Below are 17,764 nucleotides of genomic sequence, written 5' to 3' on the forward strand. Positions count from 1 at the left end.
ATCCTAATGTGTCGTAGTAGCATTTACCAGGCTTAGTTGTATTGCTAGGTAGATAATAAAATAAATGAATTGCATCATGAGCATCATGGACTATGTGTTTAATTCCTGCAATCATGCATGAATTATTTATGCGATTGCCTTTGCTTGATTGTGCATGAACCCCACCCCTCACTAAGCGAGTTGAAAAGCTTACTCCACGTATATGCCCCTTTTAGATGATGATGCAGGTATAGTTGTGCCTATGGGTTATGATTTTCTTTCCTCCGAACCTGAGTAAGGAGTGAGCAATTGGTGGATTCCAGAAGCAGGGGAGCATGACCAGGACTGTGCTTGTGACTTTTGTGCATACGCGGCACCATGAGGTGTTTGGCATATTTTTACTATTTTGATACAGATTTGGGATGGTATACTTTTGAACTTATTACTTATAAGTCATGGATGATTGTAATGGAACACTTTGGTAATGTATATATATGATATCATTAGATGCTCCCAATTTTAATTATGATTCCGCTATATTACTCTGATTCCGCTGCTATTGGTTGGTTTGTCTTGTGAGATTATTTATGTTAAGGTATTGCTATCAGAGATCCTGGTAGGTTTGTAAGACGGGTACGCGTCTTACTCACACCACTGGTATTCGTAATGATAAATTGGGTCAGAAGAAAAATCGGAACATTCTTGGTATATGAAAAAGGATTCTTCTTTGGTTCAGTAAGGTTTCGGTTCTAAGGCAAAAAATCATTCAATAAGTACCAACAAAATCAAATTGCCTGTTGTTGTATTCAACCGAGAACATATGGGTTAAGATGTCAAATTTATTCTTGGCATCCCGCATACGTGCTTTTGTGATCTTGTGGGCTAAACCTATGCTCTGTTTGGTATGCATTCTTGGAATACATTCTGTACAGAGAATGCATTCTGAGATGTCAAAACTATTGTTTGTTTTACATTCCCATTCTCAAATTCAAGAATGGGTTCAAGAATAAGGCTTGTTCTAGAATACAAGTTTTTGCCCATTCTACGTTCCAATTTTGTTCTTGACTCTGGTATTCTTTTGTGCTCTCCATTTTTACAAAGGTCGCTGAGTAGATATTTGTATTAGAAAAAGAGCCTTTAAGAATCATAAGATACAAACTCAAGAAACACGAAAACCATAAGAAAGACTAAATGATACTGTCTTACTTAATACAGATCGTCTGCCTAGCTTGAAAAAAAAATCTCCCACTCCTTTTTGACATACCCAATTTTGGTTTGTGCTGGTATAACTAGTATTTTAAACTCAGCTTCACGGAATCCTATCACAGGGTAAGTTTTGGATCGTAGAATCAAATACTACTACAAGTACTTCAAGAGAAGCAGTGGAAGTGGAAGGTATTTTGAAAGGTCTAGAGAAAAGCAACTACAGGACAATGAAATGTACATGAAGTTTCGATCTCAAACAGAGAATTACTTCATCTCGTTTACAACCAACCAAGGGAGCATGACCACTTTTGCATTTTGCAACCAGCCACAAGATACAAGTACTATCGAGGTCTATGAAGTTGGTCTATATAAGGGAAGAAAGCAGTTCAGCTATAAACTTTATTTATTTAGCTTGTAATACTGCAAATGGAAATAGGGAGTATGAACTATATCTTGGTGATGTACATATTCTTGACAAGTAATAGTGTAATACAATCTTTTTCTAAAAAAAAAAAGAGGTTTTTAAAAGGGCATTTGTGAAAAAAAAAAGGGTATTTGCCATCATGAAATCAAACACAAAGTCATGACAAAATTTAGCTGCTGCTTGGGCTGCAAACCGTGCTCACATAAAAAAAAAAAAAATCTTGAATGATATTTTGAAAATTACTAAAACTTAAGAGGGTATTTGTCCACACAAAGGACAAGTGAATTATTCCATTTTGTTATTTTGGCTCTCATGCAAACCATGCTCACAACAAAAAAAAAAAAAATCTTGAAGGATATTTTGAAAATTACAAAAACTTAAGAGGGTATTTGTCCACACAAAGGACGAGTGAATTATTCCATATTGTTATTTTGACTGCGAGAGCCAAAATTTTCCCATCCGGGCATGGGTAACCGTCCGATCTGAGTTCTCCCTGGTTAAGGCCCCAGCTCCTCCAGAGAAGAGAGAGATATTAGGATAAAAAAAAATTTAAAGGAAGTCGCATCTTTAAAGTACGGCTTTAGATTTGTCCCAATGCGTATTCCTATCCTTGAAAGGGGTAAATCTGCTGCTTACTCACCCTCGAGGCTTAGGATGGACGGTTGTGCCGCAGAGTGGTAGCTTGTGGCAGGAACGCCGGAGAGTTGTTCGTGTCGCTTTCAGCGTAGGAGAGAGAGAGAGAGAGAGAGACTGCGTGGTGAAAAACTTCATCGGCTTGATGCTTCCTCGCTTGTCATTGCCTCTCCGCCGAACTCTATCTCCAGCTTCTCAATACCACTCTATAATCTCGCCGGAGCGCCATTTCCCGGCTACCACACCCCGACAGGAGTGTCATCGCTCTTCTGCCGGCATGACACGATTCCTCTCTCGCCTTTTTCCTCTCGCATTCAGCTTGGCCTCTAACAACATCGTTGCTTTTCGTTCTTTACCCAATTCGGTTTCCTTTTCTTCCGTGTCTCGTTTTGTTCCCTCTGCTTCTGATTCTTCGATTTTCGGGCGGGGATTTCATGTTATATGCGGAACAGATCGAACTCCTGCGAGGGCGGTTGGAGGGATTTTTTCAACGCGGAGAGGGTACAGAAAGGTGAGGCGCCGCTTGGTGAAGAAGAAGGAGAAGAAGCAGTTGGAGCTTAATGTCAAGATTTGTATCGAAGAAGAATTACCTGACGACCCCGAGATTCTGGTACTCATATCTCATAATGTTCCCATGGGCTATAACATTTTTGTGCCGTAGAGGACTGAAGCAATATTGTCTGATCAGTGGGATTTTCTTTATTAACCTTTCATGCACATTTCTTTACCTTCTGATTGACACCATCATTTTTATGGCAGAGTATTGCAGAAATGCTCAGACTAAATGTTCCCATGGCAATGAAGTTGGCTTTTGATGGTCTAAAAGATTCAGAGTATAAAACAAGAGACACTACCATAGATGATGTTGGTGGATTTGATACTGTTGAGCTATCTGTTCTTCTTTGCAATGATGAATTCATCCAGAAACTCAATAAAGATTGGAGGGATGAGGACCATGCTACTGACGTACTCTCTATGTCCCAACATATTGCTGAACTTGAGCTCCCAATAGTATGAATTCAATCTTTTAACCGAGTCTTGATTTTCCCTTCATGTTGGTAAACTGTTGACATACCTCATTTATTTCGCAGCTTATGCTGGGTGATATAGTAATTTCTCTTGAGACTGCAGCTAGACAGGCAGAGGAAAGAGGGCATGCCCTTCTTGATGAGATCCGCATCCTTATGGTTGGTCGTACATCGTTTTCTTCCCCACTGTTATCATTTCCAGATTGGTTATTTGATTTGTATCTTCAGCCTGCCTTTTTAATTTTTCTTCTATATATTACTGTACAATTATATAACAAGACAACTATTAACCAACAATATAACTAGATAACTATAAGACATATAACAATGGTGGAAGGTCCCTTACACAGCCAACTAGGAATGCTTCATCTATGGCCCACCTACTTTTCCCACATTGCAAGGTCATGTCAGGGAAACTAGAAAGGACTGCAAGTTCTTTTCCCCCCTCCCCCTGTGGGCCGGGGGGGGGGGCTTAATGGGTGGTACCCTTTTCTGTATAGATCTTTTCGGGCCTTGTGTTGTATAACAGGATTTTTTATTGAATCAGTAAAATTATCTTTAGTCGTCATAAGAAAAACTAAAAAAGGGTGGGGGAGGGTTAGGGAGAAAGAAAGGATTTTGGAGATTGCTTCATATCATCAAGCAAGTTGACATTTGATCTGATCTGAAATATCTTGACCTAGCACTGCCAACACGCAGTGGTGACGTGGCAGGTATTATCCTTGGTATGGATAGAGCTAAGACACTTCTTGCACAGTTGTGTGACTTTCCCATGTTGCAGACTTTTACCATCTCTGGTTTCATTCGCACCTGGGCATTTCTTGTTATAATTTTTTTTTTGCTACCAAAAAAAGAATGAATGAAGAAAAGAAAAGTGGAATACTAGCCAGTACCAGCTCTTTTGCAATGTGTGTAGAAAACTAGAAACATTACAAAGAAGTACAATGATCTTGGGCTGCCATTGGATTGGGTCATCACCCAAAACTGGCTTGAAAGGGAGGTGTATACCTATATGATTTTATTCTATTAAGATCTGATCCACAAAAGTCCATTGTAATTTTGATCATATTTGCATATACCCTAATTCAATCTGATAAAAGTACTTTTCACCTTCTTGTATTAAGTTTCCCTTAACATATCTTTTACAAGTATATATCCATCTTGGGGATAACTTATACACTCAGCCCAACTCAGCTATGCTTTCTCCCTACCAAATGGGGTCGGTAGACGAATCCTATTTTGCCATTCAACTCTACTGAGAGCAATGTGTGTTGTTAACTTTAAGCCATGGGTATATTTCCTCAGCACTTCTTCCAAGTTCATTTCAGGCCTGACCTTTTTCTCTTAGTTCCTTCAATTTGAATCATATCATTCTTTAATGATGCATCCATTGATCTTATTTGTACATATTCACGACTTTCATTTATGAGAGCTACCCTAACTTATCTTGAATGTTTTCATCTCCTTTTATCTTTTCTTAATGTAAGGCTCGGTCACAGGTTCCCTAATCCCAAGTAGGATCACAGTATACCCCAATGTAGGTTCTAATTCCATATTAACAACAGTATATGAATATGCGATAAACAATGTCCAATAATAGGTTAAAACACCCTTATAACCCCTAACCACACTCAGTAAACGTGGGGAAGAACTACAGTCAAGAAAGGAGAGCAAACAGCAGCAATATAGGTTTATCACAGGACACAAATTAGGATTTCAGCACTACCAATAGGCTGTCTTCAAGAACCGCAGTAGGAGATGTTGAATAGACCTAATCCACCATCGAATGTAGCCCTTGGATAAGGGGTAAAGCCCGAAAATCTTATACTGATCTGATTTAGCTGTATAGAGTTGATGAAGTTCTTGATTTAGGTCAACAACCAGGAGAAGAGTCAGATCTCATAAACCAGGCCTCCAATGAGGCCGATTTTCTGGTCAACTGTTGCTCCTGGTATGCTGATGTGGCCCTCCAAATATCAGCAAACGATGATGGATAGTTGCTCAGATCTGAGAAATCGATGTGGCAGCGGAATTCTAAAAGAAAATCAGAACTGTAGGTGCTTGAGTGTGTTCTCTGGATCAGCAGCAACAATGACATAGTTTGAAGCCTTCAAAAAGTCTTTAACAGCCTTAGGACAGGATCAATATTACCAAAGAAATAAAATAAAAGAAAAGGGAACTGATGGTAGGAGAGAAGGGGCGGAAGAAGAAGATAAATAGGATTGAGCTTCTCACCCTCTCACATGGAGCATAGGCATCCTACCCCTCAACTGAATCTCTTGGCCATTAGCATTTTTTGTAAACCAAACTCAAATTTTCAAATCAATTGTGTGGAGATCTTCTCCCTTCTTCTTATTAATAGGCTGCGGTTTCAAGGTAAGAAATAGAAACTGCAAAAATAGAAAGAAACCAGTCCTTGTCCATGCGTGTATGCCTCTTAATTACAAGAAAATAAAAATAGAAACCTATCAAACAGAGGTCTAACCAATGAGAAAATAGAATTTAAGCATTGGGGAAACTCCTAAAATAGAAACTAAGATAAAAAAGTACTCTTCAAAGAGTCCACGCAAGGCAGCTTTCCTTTGGTCTTTATCTCTCAGGCAAGCTTTTATTTTCCAAATGTAAAGCCCCTTATATATTCTACTTGCAAGCTGGTCTATGGACCCACAAGATCTCCCAAGAAAAACCTCTACTGCAAGGAAGTATTCAGCGAACAAGACTCTTGGTTGGGCCCACCAGATCTGATAAAATCTGGGAGATTATCTCCTACCAAGTATAATGTAGGAATGGATTTGACAACCAAACCCGACCCAAGACTGTAGGATTTTATAAACTAGAGAACAATCAATAATCACCCAAAATTAGGCAGCAAACAACAGTCCAGAAGTAAGAGTCAAACAGTCCTTGTAAACCAGAATTTGGAATTTCCGAAACAGAGATTACACCAAACAAATAGACTAACCAGCAGCAGGTATAGAGTACTAGATAAGCCACAATCAGAAACAAATACCACAGGAGCAGGTAAGTCAAACCAGATCTGAAATCTGGCTAGAAACACAGTCGGCCAGAAGTATTTAACACCTCAGATCAGACAAACCCATGGTCTGATTGGTCCCAAATTAAGGTCAAACTTCCCTCTTAATAAACCCAACAATTAATCAAAAGGGGAGGGCCATCGGCTGGCTGGATCTTCAGAACAATATAGGGGCAACAGGAGAGAAACTTGAGATTTCCAGAACCAGAAATCAAAAGCAGTTCAGATCCCTTACCTGGTTTGAAGAACCTTGCAATTAACTTTGAAAAGAAAGAAAGAAAGAATAGTTGAAGAGACCTCTTGGACTTCATGCCGCAAAGAGTCAATTGGATCAAACACCAATTCCTTCAGCCTTGATCAAACAAAAGACAACTCTTCATGAAGAAGACAATAGCAACAACCATTAAATTTTTTTATCAAAATCATTCTAGGCTTTTAAGAGCCTCCTCTTCTTTATTTATAATGTTAATATGGGAGGGAATTACAAAATAGAAGGTTCCTCAAAAAGGAAATCAAATATTCTCCTAATACAATAGTTACTAAAAGCTAAAATTAGAAACTAGTTGAAAAGGGAAACTAACTAATAATGACTTGACTCAATTAATAATTTGACTCATAAATAAACAAATATAACTCAAATCAAACCCAATTAAAAAGGAAACTAATGAAAATGGAAACTAACTAGTAATCCCGTACTCAATCTTAGAGGCCTCCTTTTAGACCCATAAAAGTGGTCTATTACACTCAAAACACATGGGATCAAAGGCCTAACATGTATGGAACCCAACCCTAAGCTTATTCCTAATAAAACAAGCCTATTTTGGTAATTAATCTGCATCAAAGTAGCTGGTTGATAGCCTCAAAATAGAGTTCTGGATTAGAGAAAAAAATAGTAACTAACATGCTGGAAAGTTGGACCAGTTGTGAACCAACTTTGGAGGTCCAATTGTGGACTTGATCTTCATCATTTCTTAGTTTTATCCCTCATCAACTATAATTCCCTCATTACAATATTGCATGTAAGTTAGGAACCATGCTTTGATGTGTCTTCCTCCAGGTTCATGGGTTGCTACATCTTTTGGGATTTGATCATGAGGTCAGTGATAAGGCTGAAGCTGAAATGGAGAAGGAGGAGGAACTTCTTTTGAAAAGTCTTGGATGGAAGGGGAAAGGGTTAATTCAGAGTGCATATGATGCTACTAACAATGAGGGCCGTCAGCTGGAAACTTCAGATGGTAAGTGTTCCCTCTATTGTACAACTTTATGGTGGGTCTTTCCCTTGGCTGGATTATTCTTGAATTTATTCAGTAGTATAAGATTTCATAAAGATATTTGCAGTTTGAGATTCTTTGCAGGTGAGCTGTCAAAAGAGAGGAAGAGGGAAGGCAGTCTGCGATTTTACAAGCCAAAATTCAGCTATATCTTCTGTGACATGGATGGTGAGCTTGTGCAGAATTTGGTAATATTCTTCTTGAATTTTTACATTAACTTACACTACTGGCTTATATAAATATAAGGCACACTGCTGAACAGTAGAAGCCAAGTTTCGCCAACAACAGCAAAAGCACTAAAGGAGGCTGTGTCAAGGGGCATAAAAGTAGTGATTGCCACTGGAAAGGTGAGAAGAAAAAAGTTCTATGCTCTTAGTCTAGCCATCAAACATATAGACTATGGGAACATTGTTTTAGAAAAAATTTCAACTACCTTGTTTTTTTTTTTTTTTTTTAATGAAAAATAATCATTACCAAGGAGAAAGAATATACAAAGGGAAGAGGGGGGGGGAAGGCTAAGCAAACAGGAAAAAGCAACCCGGGGGAACCTAAATTAGCACAATCAAAAGCAAAACACAATCCAAAAAGGATCAACCACCGAAACCAGCAAAAAGAAAAGGGGGGGGGGGAGCCAGCTCCATCAGGTGGGATGGATGAGATCTACTACCTGAAGATTCCAACTATCATGTAAGGTCGTGTCCAAGTGTGAGAAAATTCCTTTAGAAACTTGCTTGTGTGTGCGGGCATGTGCACTTGCACTCAGTTTATTCAGAACATTATTCCTTCTGCCTTGAGTGATAGGTGTCCTTGTATCAACTACTTATTCTGGGCTGCTTCATCTTTTTTTATTTTGGTCTCTGTTGCTTGTTCCATAATTTTCCGATTATCAATTATTTTGTTTTTGGAAACAGACCCGTGCTGCTGTTACACATGTTTTGAAGATGGTTGATTTAGCTGGAAAAGGTGGCATTATTTCAGAATTTTCACCCGGGGTCTTCTTACAGGTTTATCTTTTGAACTGTTGCTTCACTGTTGATTTGTCTTTCAACATGTCAGCTAACTTAAGGGCTAGCATCTCAGGATATTTGATGGCATTTTGATTATATAAATGAAGATATGTATACCGATTTTTTTTTTTTTGCTACTACACCTTTGAAGCTATTATTGATGGACATAATGATGGTCCAATTTCAGGCTAGGCAGTTTGTTAATGGCTTGGTAGTTCATTGGGTGTGTGTTTGATGTCAGTAAATTGCCACATGTTAGGTTCAGAGGATTGGGAATCACCTAGCAAGGCCATAAATCAGCATGCATGCCTGCAGCTGAGAAGCTTCCTGGGGTTTAATATTCTCATTTTGTTACTTTTTCTAGTTGGTGGTAATGCGTGAGTACCGACTACTATAGCTTTAGTTCCATCTAATGTCCTACTGCTTTGTGAAGCGACCACTCTCAGAATTAGTGCTTCGTTAACCATGTTCCAGATAACGAAACATGGTTAACCATGTTCCAACATTTCCCTTTTTACCTTTTTACCTTTTTACCTTTTTTTTTTTTGTCTGGTTTGTTTCACTAAAATGAAAAAATGAACTGCCTACATGGAAGACTCCATACGTTCTAATAGATGACTACCAAAGGCAGCTTAAGACTCTTAGTAAATATACCAGCTACCTCAGCCTCAGAGTTTACAAATGGAATGCACACATAGTTCTAGGTTTCGGAAATTTCTTTTGATGGTTTTGACCCACCTCAAGATTTCCAAGTTTTAGAAATTTCGACTCTTAAGTTCGGAAAATTTCGGAAATTCCGGTCAAAGTTTCTAGAATTAGCCTAAAAAATACTTGGTTTCGACTAGGTTTTGGAGACTTGGTCGAAACCCGAAAGTTTGAAACTTGAATGCAGATAGAGCCCTATTCCAACTTCTCCTTTATGAAGTGACGACTAATCTTTACATGCTTCGATTGGTCATGCTGAACAGGGTTATGAGCAATACTAATAGCAGATTTACTGTCACAAGAGGACCCCGGAGCCAAAGAAGTTCACAAAAGCCATGTGCCATGGCCCTAAATTCTCCTTTAGCATTGGACCTTGCAACCACTGTTTGCATTTTGCTTCATAATGGGACAAGATTTTTTCCTACCATAGTGCAATACCCAGAGATTGATCTTCTATCATCAGGTTAGCCAGCCCAATCAGCATCAGTAAAGGCTTTCACACACAAATGATGATTAGAAGAGAATAGAGTCCCTTTTCTTGATCTAGATTCTAAATATCTCAAAATCCGATGTGCAGCTTTCATGTGAGTTGATATGGATCATGCATATACTGACTTAACAGATTGACAACAAAGGTGTGCAGCTTCCAAGTGAGTTGATATGGATCATGCATATACTGACTTACCAGATTGATAACAAAGGCTATATCATGATGTGTGTGAGAGATATATAAGTTGACCAACTAGCCTTTGTTAACTACTCTTGTCAACTGGTTCTCCATCTTTTTCTTTGAGGTGTGAGTTAGGCTCCAAGGGGGTATCAACAGCCTTACATCCTAACAACCATGTATCAGAAAGAAGGGCAAGAGTATATTTCCGCTGGGCAAGGAAAATACCCTGAGCTGACTAGGCTACCTCAATACCCAAAAAATAGCTCAGCTTTCCCAACTCTTTGATCTCAAACTCGGTTCCCAAATAAGATTTGAGGTGTGCTATCTCCTATGTGTCACTGCCAGTAATCATTGTCATCCACATATACAATAAGGATAGTGATAATGTCCCTTGACTTCTTTATAAAGAAATTGTTATCAACATTACTCTGTTTATAACCTATGGCAATCATTGCCTTGTGGAACCAACCAAACCAGAGTTGTGGGGACTGCTTCAACCCATATAAATCCTGTTTCAGTTTGCACACTTTACCTTGAGTTTGCTGAGAGGTAAATCCATTAGGGACATCCATATACTTTATCCTCAAGTTTTCCATGTAGAAAGGCATTCTTTACATCGAGCTATTGTAACTCCCTGCTATGGTTAACAACATATAAATCTTGGCTACTTGAGCAAAGGTCTTCTGTTATTCAATCCCATATGGTGGAGTAAACCTTCTCGCAACCAGCCTTGCCTTATAAATCTCCACAAATCCATCTGCATCTTGTTCTACAGTGAATATCCATTTGCAACTAACAGGTCTCTATCCAGGAGGAAGATGAACAAGATCCCATGTATTGTTCTTCCCTGGAGCTCACATCTCCTCGTTCATTGCTTCTTCCCACTTTGGATCAGCTAGAGCTTCCTGCCAATTTTTAAGGACAGAAACAGGCGACAAAGAGGAAACAAAAGAATAGAAGGAAGGAGAAAGACGATTATATGAAGCAACATTAGAGATGGGATGTTTAGTACATTCCCATTGAGATATATAAATAGCAATTGCAAGTCAAAAGTTGGATACAAAGAAGAAGACTTACCCATAGTAGTACTTGGATCTGGAGAATATGACTGGCTAGGCGCAGTGGTGGTAGGGTGAAGGTGCTTATTTCGAACATATACTTGGTTTCTTGCATGGCTTCCCCTGGACAGGAATGGACTGTTGTTGTTCCTGGTTAGTTATTCCATCTTCAAGAACCATGTCATCCACTAGAGGAGCAGGCACAAACAAAGGAGCAGACGTAGGCACAATCCAAGGTACCTCTGGCACATTTCAATAAACTGTCGCTATGAAGATAGGCATAGGATGGATAATAAGCCTTGATTCATGGAACACAACATCCATGGTAATGTAGAGATGTCTTGTGGGACGATGGTGTTGAATGGGGTAATGACTTGTGTCTAATATGACATTAACCTCTTTATTTATAACAATGGAGAGAAGGTTCTAGAGAATTACAAAGACCATTAAACCCCTTAGGGTCCGTTTGGTAATTGTCGCTTTCCTTAAAACCTATAAAACCTATTATTACAACACTCCCCCTCAAGTTGGTGCATAGATATCACATATGCCTAACTTGCAGATAATAGGATGAAACATCTTACTACTAAGACCTTTACTAAATACATCAGTCAGTTCATTACTGGGAACAAAAGGCACAGTGATAAGGCCCATATCCAGCTTCTCTTTGAGGAAGTGTCGATCGATCTCCACATACTTAGTTCGGTTATGCTGGATAGGGTTGTGAGCAATGCTAATGGCAGATTTGGTGTCACAAAAGAGCTTCATAGAAAGGGTAACAGGAACAACCAAATCAATGAGAAGATCATGAAGCCATAGGAGCTCACAAATGCCATGTGCCATAGCACAGAACTCTGCTTCAGCACTTGAACGGGCAACCACTGATTGCTTCTTGCTATGCCATGTGATTCCTCCCCCCCTCTTTCTTTATGCGACCTTTCTTTTTCTCTATTATGAATCTCATCAAGGAGCTACTGCTAAGGGTTGTTTAGAAGGCACGATAAGATTACTTAATCCTCTTCTTAAAGCTGTTTAGATCACCCAGTTGCTATTCCTGCAGAAATCTTCAGATTCTCTCTCTTAAGTCTGAAAATCAAGAAGGTAAATATCTTATCAACCATCCGTTAAAAGTCTCAAATTTTTAGGTTTTTGTATCCTCCCTAGGGGGTACCTACGCCCAAGAGTGCAGCTCAGTTGGAGTCCTACAGACCTGGCCGCACCTCTCTCTCTTTAGCCATATTGTAAGCCTTTCTTTCTCCTATCGGGTTGGGTTTGGGCTGGATTTGCTCCTATATTGGTACTGTATCCTTGGGGGTTTATTTGAGGGCCTTATTCCCTTGTTTCCTGGTCCTATTTGTCTTGTTTGGGGTTTATAAATTGTGGGGGTTAATTTCTTGTGATCTACTCTTACATTACTCTCCCTGAAGAGGTGTCGCAGTGTAGTATGACGCAGATTCGTGAAAGACAACATCCATAGTCACAAATCAACGCCGAGTAGGAGGATGAAAACACCGATAGCCTTTTTGAGCAGGAGCAAACCCAGAAAAATGCATCGGAGACCACGAGGATCAAACTTTCCCTGAAGATGATGATCGCAAGCATTGCAAACACTACTGAATACCTTAGGAGGAATAAGAAAAGCAGCGGAACCTTGGAGAAGATCCAAAGGGGAGCGGAAGGTATGGACCAGAGAAGGCATTTGGTTGATAAGAAAGGCAGCAATGAGAATTGTGTCACTCCAGTGCTGGGGAGGAGGAACATGCATCTTAAACATAAGAGAGTGTGCTACTTCACAAAGGTGGCGATTCTTCCGCTCAACAACCCCATTATGAGCTGGAGTATCCACACAACTAGTCTGATGAATCATCCCATGGTCGGAAAGGTAAGCTTAAAAGGACCCTTCAAAGTATTCCCAGCCATTGTCGCTTTGAAGGATCTTAATGGTAGCACCGAACTGAGTCTGAACCATGCGGTGAAACTGCTGAAAGCAATAAAAGGTCTCGCTCTTGGTTCGCATCATATAAACCCAAGTAGTCCGAGAATGACAATCAATAAAAGAGACAAACCACTGATAACCATTGGCAGACACATAGAGGGATGGGCCCCAAATATCAGAATCTATCAATAAAAAGGAGTAGCACTTTTATTTCCAGAAACAGAATAAGTGATTCGAGTTTGTTTGGCCAAAACACATGTCTCACAAAAAAACTGACTCGAATTACAATTTTTAAAGGAAGGAAAAACTCTAGCTAAAAGTTCCCAAAGGGGGATGTCCCAGCCGACGATGCCACTGTAGTAACTCAGAGATGGGAGGTGAGGTAGAAGATGTCTGAAGAGCTTGACCAGAGACCAACGCCGAGTCATCATCAAGTAGATACAGACCACTATGTACCCTACTAGAGCCAATCATTGCCCTTGTCACTAGATCCTGAAAAACACAATAAAACGGGAAAAATGTGACATTGCAATTAAGACTGGAAGTAAGATTACTAATGGACAAAATGTTAGTGGAAAAAAGAAAGAACATACAATCAAGGGTTAAAGTATCGGTATTGGTCACTGTATCGGTTGGCTAAATTTAAGATACGTATCGAAGGGTATCGTATTGTATTGAAGATATGCTAAGATATGCTAAAGATCAAGGATTAAAGTATCGGTATCGGTTGGCTAAATTTTAGATACATATCGGAGGGTATCCTATCGGTATCGGAGATACTTCAAACCATGCATGCAATATAGTAGAAAGGGATAAAGAGGGGGTACAACTACCAGAGCCCTTCTCCAGAATAATGGAATAAGTCCCATTAGCCAATTTGACCTTACCATTACTAGGACAAGTAGTGTATTGTGAAAAAAGAGACAAGTGGCCTGTCATATGATTAGAAGCCCTAGAGTCTATAATTCAAAGGGTAGAAGGGACAGACAGTATGGTCATAAAAGAAGATACCTGACCCAGAAGGGATGGAATGAGCAGAGCTCACAGTGGCAGGTGTAGGAGAATTTGGACGTGTCAAGAGGCGTCGGAGGACAGTAAGCTCGTCAAATGGTAGCGAGGCTATTGAGGAGCTAAAAGCAGAGTCAGAGTCAGGGCTCTCAGTATGGTTGGCCTACCTAGAAGTACTGGCATGACCTTTCCCTTGCCATTTTCTAGATGTATTAGCAGGACGACCATGAAGCTTCCAGCAGTGCTCCTTGGTGTGATGCTCCTTCCCACAGTAATCGCACTTCATTGGAGTCCTAGTAGAGGAGCCACCAGACTGTGCGGCTACACTAAGGGACTAAGTGCCAGAAACAAGTGCAGATCTCTCAGTAGGAGTGGCAGCTTGCTGTGGAAGCATAATGGTTTGTCGAATGTCCTCAAGTTGGATCACAGCATAGGCTTGATCCAAGGTAGGAAAGGGCTCACGACTCAAAACCTGGGAGCACAATTGATCAAACTCCACATTCAGACCTGCTAGAAAGTCATAGACCTTGATTTTGTCCTCTAGCTTCTGAAACTTGGTGACATTTCAGCGGTAAAAGGAGTATACTTATAGAAATCCAACTCAGTCCATAGTCACCGCAACTCATAGTAGTACTGTGACAGAGTGAGCCCTCTCTGCCTCAGATCACGAACCTTTTGGCAAAGCTTAAAGAACTGAGCATCATTCCCTACCTGGGAATAGATATCTTAGACAGACTTCCAGATCTTCGCAGCGGAGTCAAGGAGGAGATAGCCACGCGAAAGCTGTGGCAACATGGAGTTGACAAGGAAGGCCATAACTAGAGAGTTGACACATTCCCACTTGTCAATCTCAGTGCCGGTGGTCGGACGCTTCGTGGTTCCAGTGAGATACCCGTAATAGCCATGGGACTTGATGGAGATGCAGACCGAGCGTGACCACATAAGGTAGTTTGTGCCATCAAGCTTGATAGCACAAAGAGAAAAGGTAGGAAGAGCCATGGTGTCTCTGCCAGTAGAAGATGAGATGGTAGACATGGTTACTACTCAAGGGGGCTATGCAAATAGAAGAGACTCTAGCTGGAGATAGAGAAAGCACCAAAATAACTAGAAAAAGCTAGAAAACCCAAAAATTGATAAAGGGAAAAACCTTTAGAAAACGATTTGGGGATAGCTCTAGAACAGTGACCTCAAATGAAAAAGTGGTTGGTACATACCACCACAAGGATAAGAGGCACCAATCGCAACAAATATCAAGACGATCGGAGCATCGAGTGGGGAAAAAACATCTCGGCAATGAAAAAACGTTATCAGGGAGAAAACCTTGAAAAAGTGATGAAAAAAAGGTTATGGGTCTCTCATATCAATGTAGAAGAGAGTCTTAAGAGCCCAGGAGAAGGATGGGTGGAGGCTAGAAACTCTCTTGGTGGTTTAAAAAGCTCCCACCATGAGAGAGAAGCAGATGAAGAGAGATGGAGGGAGGCGCAGATGAAGGAGGCACTGGGAGAGAGAGAGAAATGAGAAAGAGGCCAAGAGATGGAGAAGAGGGAGAGCCCTTAGGGTTTCGGATCCTAAGGCTCTAATACCATGTTGAATGAGGTAATGATTTGTGTCTAATATGACACCAGCCCTCTTTATTTATAGTAATGGAGAGAAGGTTCTAGAGAATTACAAAGGCCAGTAAACCTTTTAGAGCCCATTTGGTAACTGACACTTTTCCTAAAACCCATAAAATCCATTATTACAACAGATGGTAACAACGAAACCTCTTCTAGGTAGGAGAGTAGCCTAGAAAAATGCAACGAATCTCCTGGGGATCAAACTTCCCATGTTGGTGATTCCATCCAAACACTTTGGGAGGCACAATAAAAGATGAAGAGCCCATTAATACCTCAACATGACATCGAGATGTCAAAGCACAAGAAGGCATCTGATTGATGAGGTAGGCGGCAACAAGCACAACATCACCACAGTATGGAGGTGGAATATGAGTTTCAAACATCAGACATCGGGCTACCTCCAACAGGTGGCGATTTTTTCATTTTGCAACCACATTTTGAGCAGGAGTGTCTACATAACTACTTTGATGTAGGATCCCTTGGTCAGCCGAGTATATTTGAAAGGCCTCATTAGTGTATTCTATGTCATTATCAGAGCAGAGAATAAGAATCTTAGCATCAAACTGTGTTTGAACCATCTTATGGAACTAAGTAAAGCATTGGAAAGCATCACTCTTTTGCCGTAACAGATTCACTCAAGTGGTATGACTAAAGCAATCAATAAATGTCAAAAGCCAACGGTGACTAGTAATAGAGACATGATGAGAGGGTCCCCAAACATCAGAGTGAATTAAAGCAAATGATACCAAACTTCTATTATCCAAAATAGGATAAACATATCTAGTTTGCTTGGAAAAAACGCAAGCATCACAAAAGAAATTGTTTGGATTACATTGTCTAAATAAAGCAGAAATTGCTTGGGTAAAATGCCTAAACGGGGGTGACCCAAACAGTGGTGCCACCAATAAAGTTCAGTTAAATCGAAAGTAGAGGAATCCAGAATAGAGTACTGAGTAACCAAAGTTGTGGAAGACAGGTCCAACATGTACGATATACCCACCACCTTACCATTGTCGATCGTACGTTCTGTTACTAGGTCTTGAAAGAGAATGAGTAGGAAAGAATGTTATTTTGTAATTAAGATCCTTTTGTGATACTACTAATGGATAGAAGATTAGTAGAAAAATTTGGAACATGCAATACATATGATAAAGATAATAATGGACTAGGTGTTATGGAACCCTTTCCAGAAATAGAGAGAGAACCATCAGCAACAGGAACTTTTTGGTTCCCTGATAGAGGAGAGTAAGCATCAAAATGTTAAGGAGAGCTAGTTATATGGTTAGTGGCACTTGAGTTGGTAATCCAAGAAGGGGATTCAATCAACACACAATGGCCACCAAACGGAATACTCTAGTGTGGAGGAGCAGGATCAGAGGAGGTTGACATGGAAGTAGCTAAAGCCGCAAAGGAAGAAGCAATGTCAAGTTTGGTCATTAGTTGGCATGGAGTCTGTAACACCTCTTAGGAGAGGATTCCGTGGGAGTATCATCAGAAACCTGATTGGCAGCAGCATTGGATCGTCCTTAACCACGAGTATTGGCTGGTTTACCATATAACTTCCAGCAAATGTCCTTGGTGTGATGTTCCTTTCCACAATAATCACACTTTACAATCTCCTTTCTCTGTGGGCTTAGGAGGGGCATCATTTGGCTGATTCCTTGAACCAGAGTAAAGAGCAGAGTGATCCTGTATAATAGGTGAAAGCATAGCAGTGCAACGAATATCCTCAGATTGAACTAGGGCATAGGCCTGTTCTAGAGAGGGAAAGGGAACCCTACTCAAAATATGGGCTCGATTTTGAATCTTTGATCAAACTCAGTATTGGGTCCAGGATGAAACATGTAGACAATAATTTTTCTTCCTCCTTTGCAATGATAACATTATCACTTTTGCACATAAGAGTAGTGTCATCATAAAAACCTAACTCTTGCCAAACACCTTCGAGATTAGAGTAATACTATAAAAGAGAGTTCTTTATGTTTAGTGTCATGAATTCCTTTCCTTATATCATAACATTAGGCATCATTGGCTCTTGATCTTTGCAACAGTAGGAGATAGTTTTGAGCAATAGTAGGATCCATGGATTTGATGAAATATGACATTGCGAGAAAGTTGTCTGTCTCCCATTTGGTTTGAGTTTGATTAGCAACAATAGGATTTTTCGTAGCACCAATATTGTAGCCAGA

The 17,764-nt window shown here is 40.1% G+C and overlaps 1 protein-coding gene across 1 annotated transcript in view; it reads left to right on the forward strand.

The window, feature by feature from the left end:
- The first annotated feature begins 2,231 nt into the window (after positions 1–2,231).
- LOC122068223 (endoribonuclease YBEY, chloroplastic-like) overlaps positions 2,232–17,764 on the forward strand; it is a 45,374-nt gene continuing 29,841 nt past the window's right edge. The window contains exons 1-7 of the mRNA XM_042632091.1: positions 2,232–2,852; positions 3,002–3,253; positions 3,334–3,429; positions 7,362–7,539; positions 7,660–7,743; positions 7,822–7,922; positions 8,487–8,579. Coding sequence (XP_042488025.1) covers positions 2,388–2,852; positions 3,002–3,253; positions 3,334–3,429; positions 7,362–7,539; positions 7,660–7,743; positions 7,822–7,922; positions 8,487–8,579 — 1,269 coding nt within the window. The 5' untranslated portion in view covers positions 2,232–2,387. The remainder of the gene's footprint in view (positions 2,853–3,001; positions 3,254–3,333; positions 3,430–7,361; positions 7,540–7,659; positions 7,744–7,821; positions 7,923–8,486; positions 8,580–17,764) is intronic.

This window comes from Macadamia integrifolia, unplaced genomic scaffold (genome assembly GCF_013358625.1).
Source record: "Macadamia integrifolia cultivar HAES 741 unplaced genomic scaffold, SCU_Mint_v3 scaffold359, whole genome shotgun sequence".
Classification (NCBI taxonomy): domain Eukaryota; kingdom Viridiplantae; phylum Streptophyta; class Magnoliopsida; order Proteales; family Proteaceae; genus Macadamia; species Macadamia integrifolia.